Below are 22,110 nucleotides of genomic sequence, written 5' to 3' on the forward strand. Positions count from 1 at the left end.
CACTGGGGCTGCCTGCGCGGAGGCGGTGAGCAGGAGATGAGCTGTGCAGGGTGGCCAGGAGTTCGCTGGTTAATACTTAACGGGCAAAAATGTGTTCGATTGGCGTTTGTTTTGTTGGCGTTTCATTCTGTGGAGGGTTTTTTTTCTTACCATGGCAACTTTAACATCAGGACAAAACACCTCCTTTGCCTCTCGGAGCCCCCGCTGTTGTGGTGCCCGGTAGGTGATTTTGGTGGGCAGGGGCTGTTCTTTTCAAGTGGAGGTGTTGCCAGCTCCGACCAGGTACCACCTCCAGTCTTTCCTGTCCTCAGAAGGCTTTCTCTGTGTGAACACCGTGGTTCAACCCAGGGCAAAAAAATGGAGTTGTAATGGAAACTGCAGCATTTCCTCTGCCGTACGTGACATAAATGCTATCTCACATAATTAAGGAAAGTAACAGAGAACAGTTAGTGGTGATTACCTTTCAATATATTGTGTACTTTGGGGCAGAAAAATAATTTATGAATAATGCCCAAGCATAGTTGGAACAATTTGCACACTGTGCTGTGAGCGATGCAGACCTGCTGGTAGAAGAGTGTGCTAATAAATTTTACTTTGTGGCGGAAACAAGAGATTACACTTTATTAGGAAAGGAGATGGAAATTTATTAAGATCAATCAAATATGAATGCAGAGCAAAAATGTTGCTGTTTTTATTTATTTATTTATCTAGAAGCGTGGGGGGGTGCAGTTATATAAAATTTGTTGTTTACCTGTGATGTTTGATTCATTATTAATATTTTTATGTTTAGAGGGAACCATAATTTTGCTGAAATGTCTTCCATAACTCCTGCACAATCATATTCATAACTCACCTGAATGTTGACACATCCTGCTGTGTATATATAAATTAACTAGTAACACTGGCATTATAAAATGATGCATTAAATGAAGATGTGAATGGTAATTTAAAGCATGCCATGAAGTGAAATTTAAACCATTGTACAACACTGAGGGGATTTAAAGAGCCTGCTTCGTGCAGAATTTGCAGGGGCAATAAGGAAAATGATAGTTTCACATCAAAAAAAAAGAGCAGCAACAGGGACACCAGCGTTCCTGAAATGTTAATTGCTGTGGTGTTCTGTTTTGCTAGAGACACCGTCAGCCTAAAAATCACTGTTCTGCCTGGAGAGATTTTACCATGAGGGCATTAGCTGAGATTATTAAAAATGACCAAAAAAAAGAAAAATGTTTACTTTGTCCCTTTTCTCCGCCGCTTTGCGGGTGAGAAGTTTCACCGTTTCCTGTTTAGTCAGTTGTTTTCCCCGTTTGTTTTTGTAGGTCTTTCAAACAGCAACGAGGGAAAATGAAGCATTCTCAAAACAGGAAAATGTGATTTAACCCCACAAAAATGGGCCTGGGGATGCAGGAGCGGGAGTCGTATCCGAGACGGCTTTTCCCTCGGAACTGCAAACAGCAGCTTGCTTTCCAACGGGCCGGTGGCTGCAGCCTGGGTGCCGGGCAGCACGATGCGGCCCTCGCCTGTGCCAGGTTTGGCGTTGGCTCCGGTGGGCGGGCGGGCTCCTCTGCGCCGCAGCGGCCCCGGCACCAAATTCACCCAAATTACTCCAAAACTCGGGGAAGGGGCGAGGATTTGGCCCACTGTCTGCTGCCTGAGAGCAAAGGGGCACCCATTTGGCCCTGCCTGCCCACGGGAACACCCCGAGGGCAGGAACAGATGAACTGCTGTCTTAGGTAGAAACTGCCCCGCGTTGGGACTAGACATCAAATTCCCTGATTTGGGGCAGGTCAGCTCTGCTCAGAGGAGGCTGCACTATGTGGGTGTCTTGTCTTTCCTTTCTTCCTCCCCTGCCCCGCAAGCGGCTGGGGCTTTCCGATAGGCAAGTCCGTGGCTTCTGCGTGGATAGGTACCTGCAGAAATCTGTGAATCAAGCGTACGTGTAAAATAATGGCATAACAAAACCATTTCTTCCACTGTATTAATCTTTGTCGGAATTCCTGATCTATTCCTCTGACTTGGACCTTAGAGCCTAGTGTCCATGCGATACCTCAGGGGTTATTTTTTTTCACCTAGGTGTTGATACCGCCACTTAATATGAATCAGATCTTCTGGACACACAGTGCCAAAAAGCCACCTAGTCTGCTGTACTCACTCCCAGTTATTTTTTTATTTGTTACTTTATGTGTTCTGTTTCAAACATCCCTGTCTGATCCGATTGTCTCTGTCTGTGATGACTCTCCGTAATTGAATGGAATTGAAGTGGGAGTTTATGGTTCTTCTTGGTCTTTTAAAATATTTCGCTGGCTTAGAAAAGCATTATATTTCATGGTGACCTTACTTAACAAGTGCTACCATCTCCATTACTGAGGGAACAGACCGAAGTTTTTAGCCCACAGCAGATGTTGGCTGAGCTTGCAGGTATGAAGCTTTTATATGAAAGGGTATAAAATGCTTTAAAAATACGGCTTGCAGGTTCTGTGGCCAGCGCTCGGTGCTTTGACAGCACCTTTCGTTTTCTAAGTGTTTTGCAAATACTGGTCTGCAGAAACTCCCGAAATGAGTAGCGTTATCCCCGTTTCGCGGATGAGGAGACGGAGATGTTGAGGCCTTTGAAGTGGGAGGCGTGCAGGCAACTCCAGAGCCGGGCCAGAAATTCTGCAAACTGCGCTCTCCGAGAGTGAGGCATCCTCCATGTGATGGACATTAATAAAAAACAAAACAAGACAAACAAACCCCAACAAAAATGTCTAGGTGACTTGTCCAAGGCTGGGGGGAGCTTTCTGTGCTTGTGCTTTGTGCACAGCTCCCAGCCCTGTGCTTGCACTGCTGCGGGAGGCTTTTTTCTTTCTCAGAAGAGAAATTTCTTGAGCAAAATTGGAGGCTTCGTGAGGTCCCCTTTTTTTATAGGTAGGGTAAGGCAGGGCGCAGTCCAAAGGTCCATGATCAGGGCAGAAGGAGGACACTGGTCTTGCGTTGAGCTGCGTGTGCCTGGACAGGGCTGTGTTGGAAAACGGGAATTGAGGATGTGACTCGCTAGGATTGAGGGTCGTGTGCGGGTGAGAAGTTTGTGCTGGGGAAGACAAGACAGGTCAGAAGATTTCCAGCCTGGGGTCTGTGGAGCATCCTGTGACCGGTCTGCCAAGACTGCCCGGGCGTGCAGCCCCTCGGCGTTTCGGCTGCCGAGGCAGTAAGGGCGTGCTGAACGCGCAGAGCCGTTTCCTACCGATGCTGCGTCGGTGGCTGGGGATGCTGCCACGGCGCTGCTCTGAGCAAACGCAGCGCGGAGGAGGAGGTGGTGCGCAGGAGAAACTGTGGAGAAGTGGAAGCCTGCGTGTTCTGTAACGTATTCCCCAAAGCAACCCGAGTTCCTCGAGGTTCCTTTGAAGTCCAGGACAGGAAGGATTAAGCGCGGGTGACAGTTATTACCAGCTCGTGGCATGCGTTACTGGTTTGTGTGGTTATCGAGTGCGTTGGAGTGTGCGGGTATTGGTTTGCTTGGCTTTGCGTCCATGTGGTACCTGCAGACCCTGACGCGCTGACCTGCCCGGCGCGCGTGTGCCCCTTGAAGAGGCAGGCGCGTTCTGGTTCGTGTGGGCTGTTTCTGGCAGATTTAGGGTCTTGCAAAAGATGCCCTTAGTCCCTCATTAAATATTCATAAGAGGGTGGGGTCACACTTTTGTGACCTGAAAAAAATCCCATTAATAAATTTGTTATCCGACACGAAAGCAGTTTGGGGTGGAAGGCAACCCGCACCGCGTCCCGCCGGACACTGGGTCACAAGCGGGCAGCAAACTGGGTGCTCGGGCTTTGCTCCCAGTGCGGTTCCCCAGCCGCAGAGCTCCCGCGGTGCGTGGAGGGACCGTCTGCCCTCCCTTCGTCTGCGGAAACTATGTGAAAATGCAAAAAAAGAAATAAAATGGAAATAGCGGGAGAGATTTTACCCAACCTTACTGCCCGAGGTGAGCAGACGGTGGGTGCTGGGGCAGGAGGAGAGGGGTTGCGGTGCCCGGGAGGGCCGAAACCCGGATGGCGTTGGGGCTTGCGGAGGTTTGTGCTGAGCGACCTGGCCCCGCCGGCCGTCCCGCACCGCCCGCTGCTGTCCGGGCTGCGGGGGGCCGTTGGGTTGCTATTATTTTGCGGGAGAGGAGAGGAGAGTGGAAGCCACTTTTGACGGGCGAAGAGAAAGTTGCTGTGGAGGGAGGGAGGGAGAGGTGACCCCCCCGCCCCGCCGGCCGCCGCTCCCCGCAGAACGGGCCGGCCGCGGGGGTCAGAGGGCGCGCCCGGCGCGGGGCCCGCGGCGGGAGGAGGCGGAGGGCCGGGCCCCGCCGGGCTCCCCGTTCCGGGGCGGGCTGTGCGCGGCGGCGCGGCGCGGGGCGGGGCGGGGCCGGGCGGCGCGGCAGCCCCGCCAGCAGCGCGTCCCGCCACTCCGCCCGCACCCGCGGAGCCTCCGCACCGCCAGCCCGCTCCATGGCCCGGCGCGCCGCCCGCCGCCGCCCAGGTGGGTGCCGGGGAGGGGGTGCGGGGGGGGCCCGCTCCGAACCGGCCGAAAGAGCCCCGGGCGGGGGGGGGGGGGGGGCGTGCAGAGGAGCCGAGCGCTGCCGGGCTCGGGACGCGGGAGTTTCGCGGCCGGTTCCGCGGGAGCGGGGCGGCACCGCGGGTCGGGAGAAGCGCCTTGCGCCCTGCCCGCCTTTTGTTCCGCCGGCCGGCCCGGGGCTTCCGAACCGGGGGCCGTGGTGCGGGGGGGACGGAGGGCGAGCGGCCGGCAGCGCGCCTGGGCAGGTCGGAGCGTCGGGAGCCGGGACCGCGGGGTGGGCTCGGTTTACCGGGGGGAAGTGGAGTGGGTGAGCTTTGCTTTCGCCATTGACCGGTGTGATGAGCCCCGGCGAAACAAACGTAACGGGATCTGAAGGCAGCCGAGCGAAGCGTCAACCCTGCGGGCCGGCGCTCGGTGCGAAGGGGATGGCTTTGCGAGGGTGGCGGCGGTGCTGGTGGGGAGGAGGGAACCCTTAGGAAGTGGGTGGTAAGTTTAGAGCAAAGTGCATACACACTCTTCCTCTTTGGAATTAACTCCTTCTGAGCCAGCTGGTTGCACGAAACACTGAGGGTTTCGGCGTGTCCCTGTGCCGCTGGTGGGGAAAAGCCGCTCGGTAAGGCAGCACAGCCGCCTCGGTGCGTGTGCTGGCGTTGGAAGCGCCGCCGTTTTATATTTTTAAATAAAAACAAGTTTGGTGGCAGGAAACGTGAATCATTCGGGGTGACTAAGATCTGTTTATGAAAACGAAAGGGTTGGATTTATTCTAGCAATGAGTGTTGAATGGCTAACTACAATAAATCGCCGAAGTTTATTTCTAATAAAAAGTGACTTACGCAGGCTAGTTTGCCTTTTTATAAATAAACGGAAATGTTGAAGTCTCTTTCGTTTGGATGGGAGCTGATTTTTGTGCCTGATGCTCCCGGGCCCGATCCTGGAATGACTTGTGCACGTGCAGGGGCTGCAGTCGGAGTCTCTCCCCGAAGCAGCAAGCGCTCTGCCCGCTACATTAGTAGTTGCCGGATCGGGCCCCTCGGAGCTTTCAGGCACCTTGCACATCTTCATGTCAAGTTAAAAAGCAATTCTGTTTGCTTCTAGCTCTTTTAATAGTCACAGGTAAAATGTGTGTTTGCGTGTGAATATGTTATTAGAGCGTCCCTCAGTCTGGTGAAGAAATGGCTTTTGTTGAGTGTGTATTTATTGCAGTAGCAGCCTAGCAAGTCTGTAAAAGCAGGCACTCTCCTCTTCTCGCAGCCAGCAGAAAATCTGCTGTCAGAGGGCTTTCCGTGATCTCCCGCGACTGCTTCCAAAAAATTTCATTGATAAGGCTGCAGAGATGAAACCCAAATCCTGCCTAAACAGAGTAGCTGCCTTGGCCTAGACGGTGATAGAGCTGAACTGCAAACTGATTGGTCTGACACTTTATAATCAAAGTTGATTTATTGTTCATTAGTAGTGCATTAGCCCTTTCAGGCAAGACAGTTATTTGTGTAGTGGCCTGTCAAACAAAAGACCGCTAGCACCTGTCATTGCTAAACCATGAGATAAGCAAGCAGATATTAAGATAATGCAAATAGAAGGACGCTGGAAGGAGGTAAAGTTCTAGCACTTTCCCTGTAAGAAATCTTGTTTTCTTGAACGTGCTGGTGTTTGGCGTGTGGAGGAGTTGGACGGTCGAGCGAAGGGGCTTCCCTGCACGGGGACGGTCAGGAGGAGCAGGCGTTAGGGATGAGCGGGGCGTGTGGCTGCTGAGCACCTCGGAGGTGAGGAGGCAGCTGGGGCAGATAATGAGTTGGGAAAAGCCGGTTGCTGGTATGGAAGATGTGAAGGCTATTTTGTAGCCTTAATTGAATTTTGTTTGATTTTGGCTTTAGCGTGAGAGCGAGGCTGAGGCGCTTTTCATGTTTTGTCCCCGATTCCTCTTCCCAATGGACAGATGTCACGAAATGATGCTCTTACTGGCAGGGGTTAATTATATGAAAACTTGATGACATCACGGCAGAGCTGCGAGAATGTCAAAATACATCTGCTGCCATATTCAGACATATTGCTCTCCCTCCTCTCCCCCTATATCAGCTGCCCTCCCCTGCTCAAAAGGGAATGATCTCATGACATAAAACAGAAAACAACACAAGTGTCAAAAGAAAACAAAATTAGTGAACTTTTGTCTGCCACCATAGAAACGAGGATTAACTTATGTTATTCCAGAGCATGGAATGGAGACTATCTGCATGAGGATATATAGTGTATTGTCTTCTGTGAATTTTCATTTGACAGGGATTTTGGAGGCTGTGATCTTAATTAAATCTCAACTGACTCAAATAATGCATCTAAAGGCATGCAGTGTTGCGTAACCTTGCTGAGTTGGTAAACCATAAATCATCAGAAAGCTTATGATAGGAAGAGCTGCTTTGAAATTTTTTTGTTTGCTACAGTTGGTTGTTTTTTTCTTCTTTTGGTCTTGTTTAACATACACTTTACCGTGCTGTATCCCCATGCCCTCCCTTTTTTAAGCAGTGTAATTTGTTGCTTTAAAAAAAAAAAAAAAAAAGAGGTAAGCTGAGAGACATGCTCTGACCAGTCACTCAGCTGAACTAAAGAGAAGCCGTAAATATAATGGGATTGACAGGGAAGAAATGAAATCCCAGCGCTGGCTCTCTGGGAATTCGCTGCTCATCGGAAGGTGTGGGTGCCTCACGTTGTTCCACAGCTGGATGAGCCCTCTACACGTTCTGTAGGGGTAACTGTGAGCCCCGCGCTGCAGTTTATGCTGGGGCGTAAATAGTTATCAGGCAGCACCGCGGAGTCGTAACGTGTCGCCCCTGGGTCGTGATGGGTCGCAGATGGATCATTGCACTAATGGACGGTGGGCTTTGACGTCTGCGCAAGTTGAGTTGGGTGCGAGGAAGGAAGAGGGTTGCAACAGTTGTGGGGAGAAGGGTAAGGGGGATTTTGAGGCATTGAAAGTGATGTAGTGCAATCAGGGCGATTTCTGACGCCGCTTTTGAACCTGGCAGTGCTGGACGGTGCTCGAGAATCGTGTTGGTTTTGACAAACTGAAGCTGAACAGATCACTGCTTCAGTGCAAAATGCTGTGGTGTCGGTATTTGTGATTGCATGCCCTGGGCAGCTGAAGGAAAGGTAAGGGGAGAAGGATTTTTGCATTCGAAAGTTTAAGGAGTTGCAAAGCTCTTGTGCTTTCTTGCTCTGTATTTCTTAGCCGGTGTAGGGCTGTTGTAGACAAACCTGGGATGGAAGGGTGCAGCGCTCGGATTTACTCTGTGAAAATGTTTCCCGGTGGCACGATAACATGCTGATGTTGTTTTCTCCCTCCTTTGCTAGAGAAAAGCTGTGGCAGGGATAGTTTTATCAACACCTGCAAAACTAGATTGTGGGAAAGTCCTGACACCAGAAGCTGGATTTGTTATTGTTTGGTGAAAGGCTTGGCTGGTTTTTAAGCAGTTTGTTTGTTTTATTGAAAGCAGAACTGCATTACTGGAAACTACTTTCCTTCTAGTTCAGTTAAAATGTCCTGCACTGCTTTGTTTTCGTAAGGTGCTTACTTGCTCAGCTTCGCTTTCCAGTTATAAGGAAGGGGAAAAAAACACATCATGCACTCATCTGCAGATCTGAAGTGGCCGTGTGGAGATGGGGGAGAGAAGCAGCGCTGGCAAATATCTCTTCCCCAGCCTTTTTTATTTTTTTGCCCCTTTTTTTTTTGTTCCTTTTTAACCTTTCCAGCACAGTTTCCTCTGCTAGCAGGAGGATCTGTAGTTTGTACTGAAGTTGAATGAATGTTAGAAAACCCAGACTGAATATTGACCAAGTGGAATTGCTAATTGTTCTGAGCGCTGCCTTCGGCCGGGTTTGCCTTCGTTGATGAGGTGAGATGCTCTGTTATTTGGGAGGGACAACGCCCCCTCCTCCCCAAACTGACAACGGGTTTTAATTTTTAAGCTTTATCTTGCCCTTAAATCTGAAACATCATTGTTCAAATAACTGAGAACAAGGTAAACCAACAACATCAAAAAGGTCGGCTTCTGTGATTTCTCAAGGGCTTGTTATTTTGTACTTTCCAATTCTATTTGATGTCTTGACAAAACAAGATGACACAAGGGAGAATACATTAAATTTTGATTTTCATCTAACCTGTTACAGTAGTGGCAGCTTAATTTCTCTTACTTTTTGCCGAAGACGGCTTTTTTGCACAATTACTCTAATTGCCACGCCACTTTATGAGAAGGTTTCTTTATGGGTTTCCCATTTGCCTTGATTTTGTGAGGCATTTTTTTGAACGTGCTTTGACCTTTAACACGGCGAGCTTGCTGGTTGGAGTGTGTCTTCATTAGAAGTGAATCAGTGAATGGCAAGATTGTCAAAGAAGCAACTGATGTTTTCTCATTAGAATCTAATTTGCACCGTTGTGCTTAGCTGTGATGTTCAGCTGTAGGTGTCTGCCATAGGTGTGAAAAACTGCACATTTTAAGCAAATAAAGTTTACAACAAGGCTACAGTTGCAGCCGGAGTGGTAAAGCCTAACTGAGTGTTTAAGCAGAGCTCTGTTTTGTTTGGGAAATAAACAGCCTCATTTAACCGGGTGAATATTTTTCAAGAGCTCACGAATTTTTTCAGCTGACCAGGACAATGTGTGTCTCAGATGCCCCAAGTTTGAGCAGCAGGCAGCTACGGGTTCAACTCTGGCAGGAGAAAATACTCGGGGAGTGGAGAGAGGGCTCGTCCTTCCCAAGAAATCTCTGCTGGGAGTTGCAGTTCTTCTTAAAAATCTGCCATGGGGGGGGGGGAAAAGTCCCTCTGTCGAACACTTCCTTCTTGCTCACATGCAATTCCAGGCATATTAAATGTTGCCGGTTCAATCATGGTCTTTTATTATTTAATTAAGCTCTCCTTAATGTATTAATGAATTAATACACAAATGCAAGGAGTCTGACATGATCATCATTCTTAGTATATTAAGGGTGTTGGGGGGAGAGAGGGTTCCAAGGGGTTTTCAAGGGCTTGAGGGGTATTTCGGATGTTTCAAAGCAGGATTACTTTTGGTTTATTTGAGGCTTTTTTGACAGAATACGTTGATCTCACGTTTCCTTTCCTAAAATCTGGAAACAAATACGGATTTTTTAAAATTTTTTTAAAACTGAATCATGATAAAATGTCAACACTGTTCAGAACCATGTGCAGCAGGTTATAATCTTTCATGCTGGAGCAGGAAACAAAACTGATAACTTTTTAAAATGTGAAAGAATGATAATGATAATCTCGAGGTTGAAATCTCACTCAGCTTATTAAATGAGTATTTGGTTATGCGTGTTCCGGTTTAGTCTCTATTTGACAAATGTTAGATGTAGAAAGGATTTAATTTATGTAAACTTTATATTTTTATGCAAATTAAATGGGTATTTATTATAGCAGAAACAATTATCCTGGCACTTAGTGAGAAACCTGGTATGCATGAGAAGTGGTAGATAAGATCAGATGTTTCATTCTGTAAACAAATACAAAAATATTCCCGTTTTTCCTCAGCTAGAAGAGAGTGCAGAAGACAGCAGACATCCTGACATGCCGGGGAATGTCAGCATAGCCCATCGTGCTGCCTTCCGTGGGTCAGAGGGAGATCTTACCTCCTGATAAAATAGAATAAACAAAATTATAATAATAAAATGCTAATTTAATTTTAAAGAGGGTTCCCCCCCCCCCCTTTTTAATAGGGAGTTGTATTGTTAGGGAGAGAGCAGTTATGCTAATGACAGACTACTTAGCTGATTTTACATTAATATAATAAACATTACCTGTCTTAATGTGTTGTACTGTATTATGGCAAAATAACTAAGTCTAGAAGTGAGATTCCGTTTTGCATAATGAAACAGCATCGCAGTTTCTGCGTGAAGAATTCCAACAGCGGCATTTTTTTGTTGTTATTTCGGAGGCTGAAGTACTGTGTGGGAAATGTTTTAGTCTGGGGATGCTGATTTTGCTGGGCTCTGCTCCGGCTTGTGGCACCGTGCTGCGCTCTTTGCCAGGGTGTCGGTGGTTTGTCTTCTGTGGCATGAGCAAAGCTGGTGCGCGTTGTTTCGGCTGGGATTTTTTTTACATTTCCAATGTACTATACATAATAGCTTTCTAATAAGACAGCTCGAAGTAACTGTTTGTTTTTGCCTGGCCGTATCTGTTTTTATTTGTAGCCCAATATTTTTAACTGTTCCTCAGCCACTTGCGCTTTCTGGGTTCAGCTATGTTTTGCTCCGTTGAACTTTTATCACAAAATCTTTGACCGAAGAATTGCTGTTTGGAAATGCAAGGTGCCAGGTATGAGGTCTTACTGAAATCAGGTTTGAACACAGATCGCAGGAGGAAAGGATTTTCTGGCAAGGTTGTTCTTTATGAATTAAGGAAATCCTCCCTGTCTTCCAGGCGTGCCTGCTGACGGGCAGCAGGACCACAGCCGTATCCAACACCGAAGGCACCTGGTGGGGAAACGGCATTCTTTTTTTTTCCCCTTCATACAAGATTAAACTACTTGACATTATTTAGCTAGTATTTAATTATATTAATATGACTGAAAATGGGGGAATGGAGATGATTAAATAGGTCTAAATAATTTTCATCCCCTTGTCTGGGGTGTACGGAGGAGTGACAAATGCATCCCTGCTGCAACTCCGTTGTGAAGGTGAACTTGACCCAAGTTTGTGCAAGTTTTTCTTGGTCGGTCTTGCCAAAATATGGCATGTTTGCAGAGATGGAAAGTGGGGGTAGCAGATGGGGCTGCGGGGGACGGGAGGGCTTTGGGGGACGCAGAGGAACAGCAGGCAAAACCCTGGGAGAAACAGCGTCTGAAAACAATTGTGAGTATTAAAGACATTTTTTGCCGTTGATGGTATTAGCATGTCAGCAGGTCTATACTAGTACAGCTCCGAAAGCCAAATTGCAGCTGTATTTTTACCTTTGCTGCCAGGTTTACATGCAGCTGGGTATCTACCACACCCTATTGTTATCAGTCAACAATACCAAAAGCGGTTCATTCATCGTATCAACAACAACAATCCTGTTTCATCTGGAATAATAGAAATAAACAACTTGAAAAAAAGAAAAGATTGATTTCTGCTCTGCATGCTAACTTAGCATTCTTTAAACATATCTGCCAGTAGTTTAATTTGAACTTCAACTCCCTGAAGGCAGTAAGACAGAATTATTTCAGTTCTTCATAAACTGCCTTCTGTGATTCATTGTTAACGCATAAAACATGCTCATTTTCATGTACTGAAACAGTTAAGCCATTTTTAAACTTAGTTTGTAATTTTTTTTGGCAACACATTTAAGTTGACATCCGAGAGATAGAAATCTAAAATTAATTTATAGCCCTCAGTTTAGTTTTCATTTACTATCGAACAAAATATCAGAAATAAATACTTTTTATCGAACGTAATGTAAAGTACATTGCACAGTATCTAAAATAAAGTTTGGTTTTGACTGAATACACTCAAAAAGGGACCCATAAATATTAGAGAGCTGTAGTTAAGAACTTACATGACTGTTTTAAATACTATTGATTTAAACCACTGGCTAGATTTTATGAATCAAAGTGTAATTTCCAAGCTTTGGCTATATTTCTCATTGCTAAAGCACTCTCTCTTGTGTGCCTTTAGCAGCTTTCCAGACATTCAACACGGGATTAAATGATAGTAGTTACAATGATCAATAGGTTAAGACCGGTACAATCACTCTTACCGCTAATGACCTCGGTAGTAATGGGTAATAAAGTGTGGGCTATAATAGCCTATTGCTGGTGCTGCATGCCCTTTGATTCCTGGTATTACTAGGGACTAGCTACATGAAAAGTTGGACGTTGGGAGTTAAGAGAGTGGATATATAGGCCATCATTCTTGACTATTTAAAGGCCTCAAACAGTACGTGTGCCCATGTTTCTCCGGGGCGCGCGTGTCGTCTTTAACACGGTAGTTCCCGCTTTGTTTCAGTTGGTTTGTAACAGGTTTCTGTAAGTTGCTTTCGTGAGAAGCTGAAGCACAAGCTTCGGCTCAGTGGGGCTGTTGGCCGTGTTTATAAATGGAAGGCAGGACCTTGTTTAGAGGCACAGATGTGGTGTGAAAACGTGGTTTCAGGTGGTAAAATGAAGTTGAAAGGGTCAGCGTAAACTTGTGCTCCTAGATGTGCCATATATATTTATATAAAAAATATATAGTATTTTTTCCTTACTATTTAAGTGCTTCTGTTTTAGCAGAGAGTGTGCAGCTAGGAGATTCTTCACTGGGAGGTACATGGCCAATTTTCAAAGGTAGGGCCAGATACTAAGATTTGTCCCAAGATAAACGTGTAAAAAAGTGATGGAAGTGAATGGGAGTTGTCTCTGCCTAGCTGACGGCAGAATGCGGCCCTTCGTATTAATCACCGATGTGTAGGGTTTACAGCACCCCACCCTATTCCTGTCTGTATCCCTACTTGTCGTCATAAATCTGGCTGAAGAGTATTTGTGTTGTCTGTCTTCCAAGAAGGGCACAGAAAACATACTTAAACATGCTTCCTCTTCTGTTTGCCCAGTCCAACTTCAATGGAAGGTAGTACAAACCCGAGGGTAAAGTAAACTGCTCTGGGGGTGAGAATAACGAAGGTGAGTCACGCTTCGGGGCGAAGATAGTGACAGCAGTATTTAATTAAATAATTTGCTACTCCCAGATAAGTTTTTAAAAGACTATGGATTAAGATATTCTGAATTAATGGGATTACCCATCCTGGTGACTCCGTGTCCTCGGAGCTGGTCCTGCGTGGCGAGGCGGTGGCACGGCGTGGCAGCCAGCTGACGGCTTTCCCGTAGGCATGGGCAGGCCACGAGAGAACGGCCGCTGGCTGCGGCGGGACTGGCACTTGACCTGTAATTAAATCTTCATTTGCCCACGTTCACACGTGCCTGGCCCACCTGAGAGGTGTGGGAACGCGCTGTGCCCCGGGGAGCGCGCAGAGGACCTCGCCGCGTTTGCGTTAATGGGATGTCGGAGGCGCGCGGGGCTGTGCGCAGGCGCCTGTTTCCGAGGCAGCGCCTGGCCCTGGCGCACAACGTGTACACAACAACACGGGAGATCGGCCGTGTACACGCGTCTGACCTTCAGGAACCATTTTTAGTTCATCAAAATTAGTGATGCTGAGAAATCAGGACATCAGTGCATAATGACTGTGAAATTAGGAATGAGAGCTTGCTATGCAAATGACAGGACAAATCATGTGAAAAAGTCAAGATAAACTGCATATTAAGACATTATGTTACATAAAATTAATACTGCATTTCTCTCTTGCTTACTACTACACTGGAAGATTATTTTTTTTTTAAACTCCTTTATCTTCTGATCAGTCATTGTCTGCTGATTTTTTAAAAAGTGGTGCACAGAAAAAGTGCTAAACATATTATTACCTTTTATTGTAATACGTGAGATGACAGGAGATCCTTTTTAGCAAAGTATATCCTCTACTGCTTTTAGTTTTGTGCTGTCACGTATTTGATTTGAAACTATAGAAAAGTAAGCTGCTTAAATATTACTGTGAAGACGCGTATGGGTTTTGTCTTTTCCTCTATTGTTTTTTTTCCTCCTTTTCTGTTCCTTTTTTGGGGTGGAGGGTAGAGGGGTGGGTTTCTAGGGAAATAGTCTTCTTGCATTACCGGGACTGACAAAATGGTTCTCATGTAGTCTGCAAATTAAACACAAGTGCAGTGATTATTTTGAATAGCTAAATTACATTCTAGAAAGCTTGCAGAATTCATAGCATTGTCATTAGGTATCCGCTTGAATACAATTTGTGTAACCTTGGCCAAGACAGCCTGTCATTTTAATGTCAGTGTTTTATCTGAACAAGACATCATCCTTTCAGATACAGTGTACAGGTTCCTTGCAAAGATGCCCGTGCAGAAACGTGTTAACAGTTGCAAATATGAAATGCTATCAAGTTCATCACTGTAGCTGTTTGTCACTGAAATGTCATGGAAAGCGGCTTTTAATGGTATCTCACATAATATGAAAGAATTGAAGACATCTGTATGCTGGGTGAATGTGGAATGGTAAAGACATCGTGGTAGGGCCTTTCTGTTAAAATTGCATACGAGTCTAGTGCTGTTATTCACATCGCTGAGCCTTCCTTCAATTTTCTTAAAAACCTGTCGTAATAGGGTCTAGATCCCATCAGCGTGGGATACTCGGCGATTGGATTTCTGTAGGGAAGGCAAGGGCTTGCTGGGAGGGAAAGTACCCGGCTGAAGGTTTCCTGTAAAAAGAAATAAATCTCACCAGGGTTTTACCATATTGCTTGCTTTAAAGAATTCCCGTCACAATAATGTTTTGTGAAAGGGGGATGTAGTTGCCAGGAAAATGTGGTCGGTACCTCTGTGCCTGCTCCATTGGGCTGAGGGCTCTGTTGGCTTTGGCACCGTTGATGCCGGGCGCGGGGATGGTGGGCGGCGTGGAGGAGCTGCGGCCGTGCGCTCTGACCCCTTCTTCGCTCTCCTTTCCTGCTTCAGGTTCCAGTGTCGGTGGCTATGATGACACCTCAAGTGATCACTCCCCAGCAAATGCAGCAGATCCTCCAGCAACAAGTGCTAACTCCCCAGCAACTCCAAGTCCTGCTCCAACAGCAGCAGGCACTCATGCTTCAACAGGTAATTGTTTCTCAGCAGCTGCCCTGGTAGCCCTTACAGATGCCGCGGGGCTTTGCCTGCGGAAATGTTCCCGGGGCGAGAAGCTGCCCACATCTCGGGTCTGTACCTCGGAGCAGCCGTGCAGTGGGATGAACTGACTGCTCTTTTGTTTTTAATTCTAGAAATAGCTACTGGAAACAAATCCAGGGAGCAGTGCTAGGAGCGTTTCCAAGATCAGCTAAATAACACAGATGCATATTTCAGTGTCAGGACTTCGGCAGATGTCCCTGTTGCTTTTGCCTGCATCCCCTAGAAAGCACGGTGTGCCCTGACTAATCGGAATAAACAAGGTGGCAGGGCAGTTCTTCCCCTGGTAGACCTTGTTGTGTCCATCTGGAACCGTAAAGGACTATGGAGACGGTGGCAGTAAAAATGAAGAGCTTTGCAAGCCTTAATCTGTTTGATGTCAGCCAGCGTATGCCGTGCGGTGTGTCGGCGTTTCGCGCAGCCCGCGGTCCTTTTCCAGCTGCAGGTTGGCCACCGCCAAGCCCCGTTGTACGGCACGGCGGGGGCTGATGGATCCCGGGCGGGCGTCGCATCGACCCAGCCCGGCCTTGCGTGCTCCCTCCTGCCCACGCGGCACACATCTGGGGAGCGGGGAGGAGGAGAGTGGTTCCCAGGATGTCTAAGAGTGTATTGAACAACACTTCATGCAGTCAAACCCTATCATTTAGAAAGCATGTGTGTTTCACAACAGAGATTCGCCAGGCTCGCTCAGCAAGGGCGTTTTGGCTTTGTTGTTACAATCAAAGGTCATTCCTTGCCTTATTTTAATTAGTTTGTGTAGAAAATGGTATGTTTTTCATCAGTTCATTTTGGAGATTACTTTTCAAACGATAATGCCAAGAATAGTCAGTGTGCACTGAATTTATTGTCGAGTTTCAAACTAAAGGTCAGACCATTACAGATAAAAGGATGCTATTTTTCAAATCGCAGTTTGTGTTACTCCAAAAGGGACACTGAATTGGCTCTCGCTTTGTTACTTACCATCTTTCCTTTTCTTTGTAGCAGCAGCTTCAAGAGTTTTATAAGAAACAACAGGAACAGTTGCAGCTTCAACTTTTACAGCAACAACATGCTGGAAAACAGCCTAAAGAGGTACAGACAATACCCATTTTACTTTCAAACCACAGATCCCCGGGGACTGTCTAGTGGCTATTAAACTGTCATTCATCTGATAAATGATTGCACAACTGAACTGACTCTGTCGGGCCTCAGCTTTCAGATTTAGAGTTATTGTCCTGTTTTCGCCTGTGTTTTCCTGTGCTTTCCATTTGCTTGCTGCCACATATTTTATAGCAGGGGACCATGCCTTGGTGTTCGGTATGAGTGCTGGAGCGAGCATCTAGACTTGTATCTTGGGAGACTGCGTTTGGAAGTTAGTTATGTTGTGAAGGGAAGGGGGGCAAGGCAGCAGGCCCAGATACGGCGCTGTCCTCTCTAAACAGTGCAAAATGCTGAGAGACCTCGAGTTGGGGCTTGCAGTTTCTGACCGGAGAGGTTCTGGTTGCGCGTTCCTCGCCGCGCGGGCTCAGCGGGAGGGACTGCGTTGGGCAGCGTCAGTGGTGACACCGAGCAGCGAGGTCCCAGGTGCAGAGGTAGCGCGGGAACGCCTCTGCTCACAGCGTGGTGCCACCGCAGCCCGTGGCAGGAACGGGACTGGCCAGGATGGTTTCTGCCTGTCCTTTAAACACGCTTTGCTTTCAAAATACCTGTCACGTCCTAAACTATGCTTGTTGGTTTTGGTGTGCTTAAATTTAATTTTGCTCTAATTACGTTTATTTTTAAGGCACCGAGTTCGCCCCTCTAGTCGTAATGAGTTTGAGACTTCAGTGTTTAATCTGACATCAGTGCTGGCTTGGGTAGATCCTAGAAAGCTGCCTCGTGGCACGAGATACTGCGTGATGCCCTGCGATAGCGGCAGCGCTTGTGCCTTGCCTTGCAAGTGGCGAAAAGTGCTCAAAGCAAGCACCGATTTCACTCCCCCTCCCCTTGAAATTTTGGCAAATTTTGCTACCTGTGCCAAGTTTCAACCCAGAGTGAATTTTTCCAGCTGAGTTATAAACCCCTGAAACCAGGGGGGGTTTATAATGGAAACGCTGACACAACCTTAACCATCGCGCGCTTACGGGCGCCACTATAATAAAAAGGGAACAGATTAAAAAGTGTCTAAAATGTAAATCTAAAGGACTAACAGTAATTAAAATGGAAATGGCACAGGGAGGGAAGGCATGTAATTGTGAGATATCACTGTGCAGAATGCTCTCAGCTTTGTTTTGCTGGCTGTTTTTCTAATTCAGTAGGGCTTACTCATCAGTGGCAGTTCAATGCGCGTTAATGACTCTGGGATGCAGGCATCACTCTGGACAAAGAAATGATTATTGTGCGGTCAAAAGAAGTTCAAAGACAAGAAGGGAATTTCAGTTTTTTCCTTAGAGATCCACATTCAAGAGCATATAAATTAAGCCAAATGTTAAAAACCACAGTCTGAAAGCTGACTTCAAAGTCACAACTCTCTAATTAATGAACTGCGAGCTTCAGTTTGGACAAGTCGTGGTTTGATGCGCCCATAAATCAACATGACAGGTCTGTTTCACAGTCTCAGACAGCGCTTGTCATTGAGTCACATCAGATGTAAACACAGCAGAAAAAAGAGGGAATATGAAGGAGGTGCAATTGATCAACAGAATTGGTAAAAACCCACTTTTGAAACGCATTATGCATGATCACAGGAAATGGCGATAGCCTCAAGAGGCTTTCTCCTTCTGCTGTTGCTTTTTTGAATCAGATTTCTAACAGCCTTCAAAAGGGAGAATAAGAATTATGGAGCTTCTCCCCTGTGGCTGGCAGGCAATAACCCCCTGTTGTTATTTTGTGCTTCTTTCTTTTCAAAGGCGTCAAAATTTAGTTTTTTAAAGATCTTTAACTCTATATTTGAAGACAAACAATAAAGGGCTGCCACTGTCATTCTTATCAGTTACCAGGGATTGTATTTTTTCTTTCTGTTGCCACTTCTTATTAACCTCTTATTTGGTCTATTAGACATAGTTTTGAATGCAAGCCTGCATGCTGGGAGAACATGAAAGTTCAGATGAGCTCAGAGGGCAGATAAAGAAATTTGAAGGGGAAAGTTACACAGCAGAATGAACGATAAAAGTTAACTCTGCTAAATTGCTGTTGTCAGACAGGAGAGCATCTCAGACACAAAGATGAGGGCTTGGAGCTTAAAGAAAAAATACTTTGTGTTAAAAAAGACGAGAAGGGAAGTTAGACAATGTGATGGCATTTCAATATCTAACGCACCGATTTACTGTGGTCGCACTTCTGATATTACACTATCGAAAGCAACAAGAAGAAAGGACTCCTTCCTGCCACACGAGGAGCATTTTAACACGGTAGCTGTTCAGAGAACAAGGGGCCCAAGTCTCTTCAGCTTCTCCTAGGGCTCGAGGGGTGTATTTTTGCGGATGGTTTCCGTAGAGGCCCGTTTCAGCGGTGTGTTTAATCCCGCAGGTTTGTTCAGTCTCACTTTTCCTGCCTTAAGGAGGTTATTCTTGCTAAGTTAGCATGCAAGCAGTGGTCTTTTATTCCCCCCCCACCTTCCTGTGCTAAAATCTGGCAGTCGGGTCACACGGCGAGCAGTGCCGTGGTGGGGACCAGCAGCCGCCGCGCTAACGAGGGTTGAGTTTGTACCTTGACAGATGGAACACGCGTATTCGTGCACGGCGTCCCCCACGTCATTTTGTTACTGCCTTGTCCTATTGTACCCTCGTGAAAAGAAGGAAAACACAACAAATCTCCCAAGCCCCCTGGTAGGAGAGATCTGACCCCCAAGCAGGGTAGCAGCCAGACCCCAGCAGGGTTTCTGGTGGGTTTTACTCGCGGGCTACGCGGCGGCGTAGCAGAGGGTGAGCCCTGCCCAGTGCCCGACAGCGAGAGCCGGAGGTGCTGGGGCAAGACCTCAGTCCTGCGCCCCGGAGCTGCCTCTCCCCCCGGCAAAGTCGGGTCTCCCCGAGGCAAGGGGGGCTTCGGAGCCCCGGGGGGATCCCGCCTGATGCTGTGGCGCGGGACGGAGCGGGTTGTTTTCCGAACAGGGCCGTTTGGCCTCCGGCAGTTGTGACAGTTTATGTTAGGCAGTAGGGAGTAACCTAAGAAAGGAAAACAGACCTTTGACAGAAGCTTTAGGGAGGGGATCAAAAATGCAAGTTTTATCAGGATAATTCAGCATTTTAACACTGACTGCTGACCTGACAACAGGACTGCACTGAGACCTTTTTTGTATGCATTCAATTGTGAGAAGTAAACAAACTGCCTTGTATCCTGTGTTTGGTAACTGGGTGGGGAGCGCAGTTTGGCAACGTGTCTTGCTTTTAAATTCTTTCTTGGACAATGGGCCTTGTATACTTTTATATCCTGGCTTTTCAAAGTAGAGAGTGTTCAAGAGCTTTTCTTAGGATAGCTGAGAAGACAACCAAATGGGCATCAGTCAATTTATATAAAGGGTTTTTTTAGGAAAAAAGTACATGCTAACTTTACACTCAGATGGCAAATGGGTAAAACTCAGCTTACTGTAACTAGATTTTTATGTAATGCCATTGATTTTATATATATAAAAATATACATTAAGTATATGTATTTAGAAAATGAATATTTATGGTGGCAAACATTGCTTTAACTCTTACTGGAACTGTAGCTGGGGCTTGCATTCATCTGGTGCTGTTGCAAATAGTTGCAGCGACTGGATCTGCCTGAGCAAGCTGTTGTGAAGAAATGAGGACTCTCTGGGTTTCAGAATATCTGAGTACCTATTGGTTTAACCGCGTGCTTGAAGTCCTAGATTTTCTTTAGAAATAAGATAAATTGACTTGATGAAGATAAATAGCCTGCCTGCCTGTCAGTACAGTCGTGGGTGTGCAGCCGGTTACAGTGGTGAGGTTGATGGGGTATGGTGGTCCCAGAAGGTGGGGGCCAAGCCCCTGGCTGGTGTCTGTCAGTCCCGCTTCTGCGGCGCGGGTGGATTTTTTTTCCCTGCCTGACACGAGTAGGGAATGGGGCCAGTGATCCTCTGGCTCGGTGTCAAGGAAGGGCGACAAAAACCTTGGGATCTGGCTGGGGTTTGTTTGTGGAAGTGTGTAGATGTGCAAGAGTTAATTTTCTTTCCATAATTGTTAGCCATAATGTGTATAAGACCTCCACCTTGATATGATTCCTAGCAGATTAGGGATATTAGATAATTTCCTCCTATTTATTGTACTACTGCACTGTATTATCTTTCTATCACTCAGATAATTACTAAGGAAATCTACATTAATTTTTTTTGGCTAGCACAAGGAACTGCTAAACACTGGCATGATGTATTGATGTTTTACACAACAAAAGTTTTCCTCCTGTCATTGTACAATAAATAAAAAGATATTTATCAAAATGCAAAGCCTTTCATGGATTTTAAAGAACAAAGCAAATAAAATACAAGATGAGCATGGAAGCAGAACCTAGAGGCTTCCATAACTGAACAAAATTAAGGACTCTGAAGCCTGAAGTACTGTACATATTAAACACTCACATTCAAGTAAGATGTTGTTTGCTAAATTATGAATGTGTGTAATTAAAATCTAGTGGCTGTTTCTATGAAAGATTTACAATGTTATTTCATCGTTTGTCATGGCTAATTAACAATATTAGATGAAGTTTTTCTTCTTCAAAGGTCTGATTTTTTCTCATTTATTTATGTCAGAAGTGATAAACAGTGTAGTTAAAAGCTTCTCCGGGTACAGTAGTGAGAAAAGCAACATGTTCTTCTACACCTCGAAGGTTCAAGGTTCACATCCCTGCGGAGTAAAGCAACTCCATCTTCTTTCTAGTGAGAATAATTAAAAATCTCGAAGTGCAGAAGTAGCAGCCTTAAATACAGCACAGAATAACGCTGAATGTAACAGAAAGTATTGTGGGGCTTGATGGATGAGTAAGAGGAGGAAGTGTAAAATACCATAAATTAAGGCAGTCGTTTTGCCTTAATAGTTGAGACAACCCTTACCTGAGCAAACAGAGCACGGTGCAGGGTTGTTTTTCATTACGTGTAAGTGTGATGCGGTCGTCTGGTGTGATTCTCACGTTATGCATGTGCTTTCCCTCGAAGAATTGCCCACGACTTTAACAGCTGCCGGCAGCGCTTGCTTTACCCACCGCTGAAATGCAGCCGCTTCTGGGGTGCGACACAAGCGTGGGGACCAGGGTGACGCGGCAGCGTGGACCGGGAAGCGCTGCATACGTTGTTAATTGGGGTGGCGGGAGGGGTTTAGGTAGGGTGGGAGGTGGAAGTCAGCCGCAGCCCTGTGGGTGACGCTGGCACCTGAGCGTGCCGTGGGGTCTTTGACAGGGACTGGCGGGCTCGCCAGCTCTCCTTGAGACCGGGTGACTGCGAACAGAAGTTGAAGTGTGTTGAGATAAGGAGCCCTGTAAATCCGCTGTTAATGCTTTGCTCTGTATTGACAAATGTGCATTTTTATTTTTTTTCTTCTTTTCCAGCCCCAGCAACAGCAGGTGGCTACACAGCAGTTGGCCTTTCAGCAGCAGCTCTTACAGATGCAGCAGTTGCAACAGCAGCACCTCCTCTCTTTGCAGCGTCAGGGGCTGCTAACGATCCAGCCTGGCCAGCCTACTCTGCCTTTGCAACCCCTTGCACAAGGTAGGTGAGGGGTTTGGGAGCTGCCGGCTGTCTGGCAAAGTGGTAGCATGCATGCACACACACATGGAATTGTCACTCGGTAAGAGAGAGAGAGAGAGATCTCATAGGCTCATAAAATAATAAGCACAGAAAAATCCTGACAGACAGGGTGGGCATTATAAAGATATTTTTTGAGAAGGACAGTGC

General features: G+C 46.6%; 1 protein-coding gene across 16 annotated transcripts in view; it reads left to right on the forward strand.

The window, feature by feature from the left end:
* The window catches only part of FOXP1 (forkhead box P1), a 385,680-nt gene that overhangs the window by 298,244 nt on the left and 65,326 nt on the right, over positions 1–22,110 (forward strand). For 13 of the 16 annotated variants that reach the window (XM_075433280.1, XM_075433293.1, XM_075433281.1 and 10 more), the window contains 3 exons: positions 15,063–15,200; positions 16,248–16,337; positions 21,765–21,924. In XM_075433280.1, coding sequence (XP_075289395.1) covers positions 15,063–15,200; positions 16,248–16,337; positions 21,765–21,924 — 388 coding nt within the window. Of the gene's footprint in view, positions 1–4,431; positions 4,499–15,062; positions 15,201–16,247; positions 16,338–21,764; positions 21,925–22,110 lie in introns of those variants that run through there. The other 3 variants (XM_075433294.1, XM_075433296.1, XM_075433297.1) reach the window with 2 other exon arrangements.

The sequence above is a fragment of the Opisthocomus hoazin genome, chromosome 11 (assembly GCF_030867145.1).
Source record: "Opisthocomus hoazin isolate bOpiHoa1 chromosome 11, bOpiHoa1.hap1, whole genome shotgun sequence".
NCBI lineage: Eukaryota > Metazoa > Chordata > Aves > Opisthocomiformes > Opisthocomidae > Opisthocomus > Opisthocomus hoazin.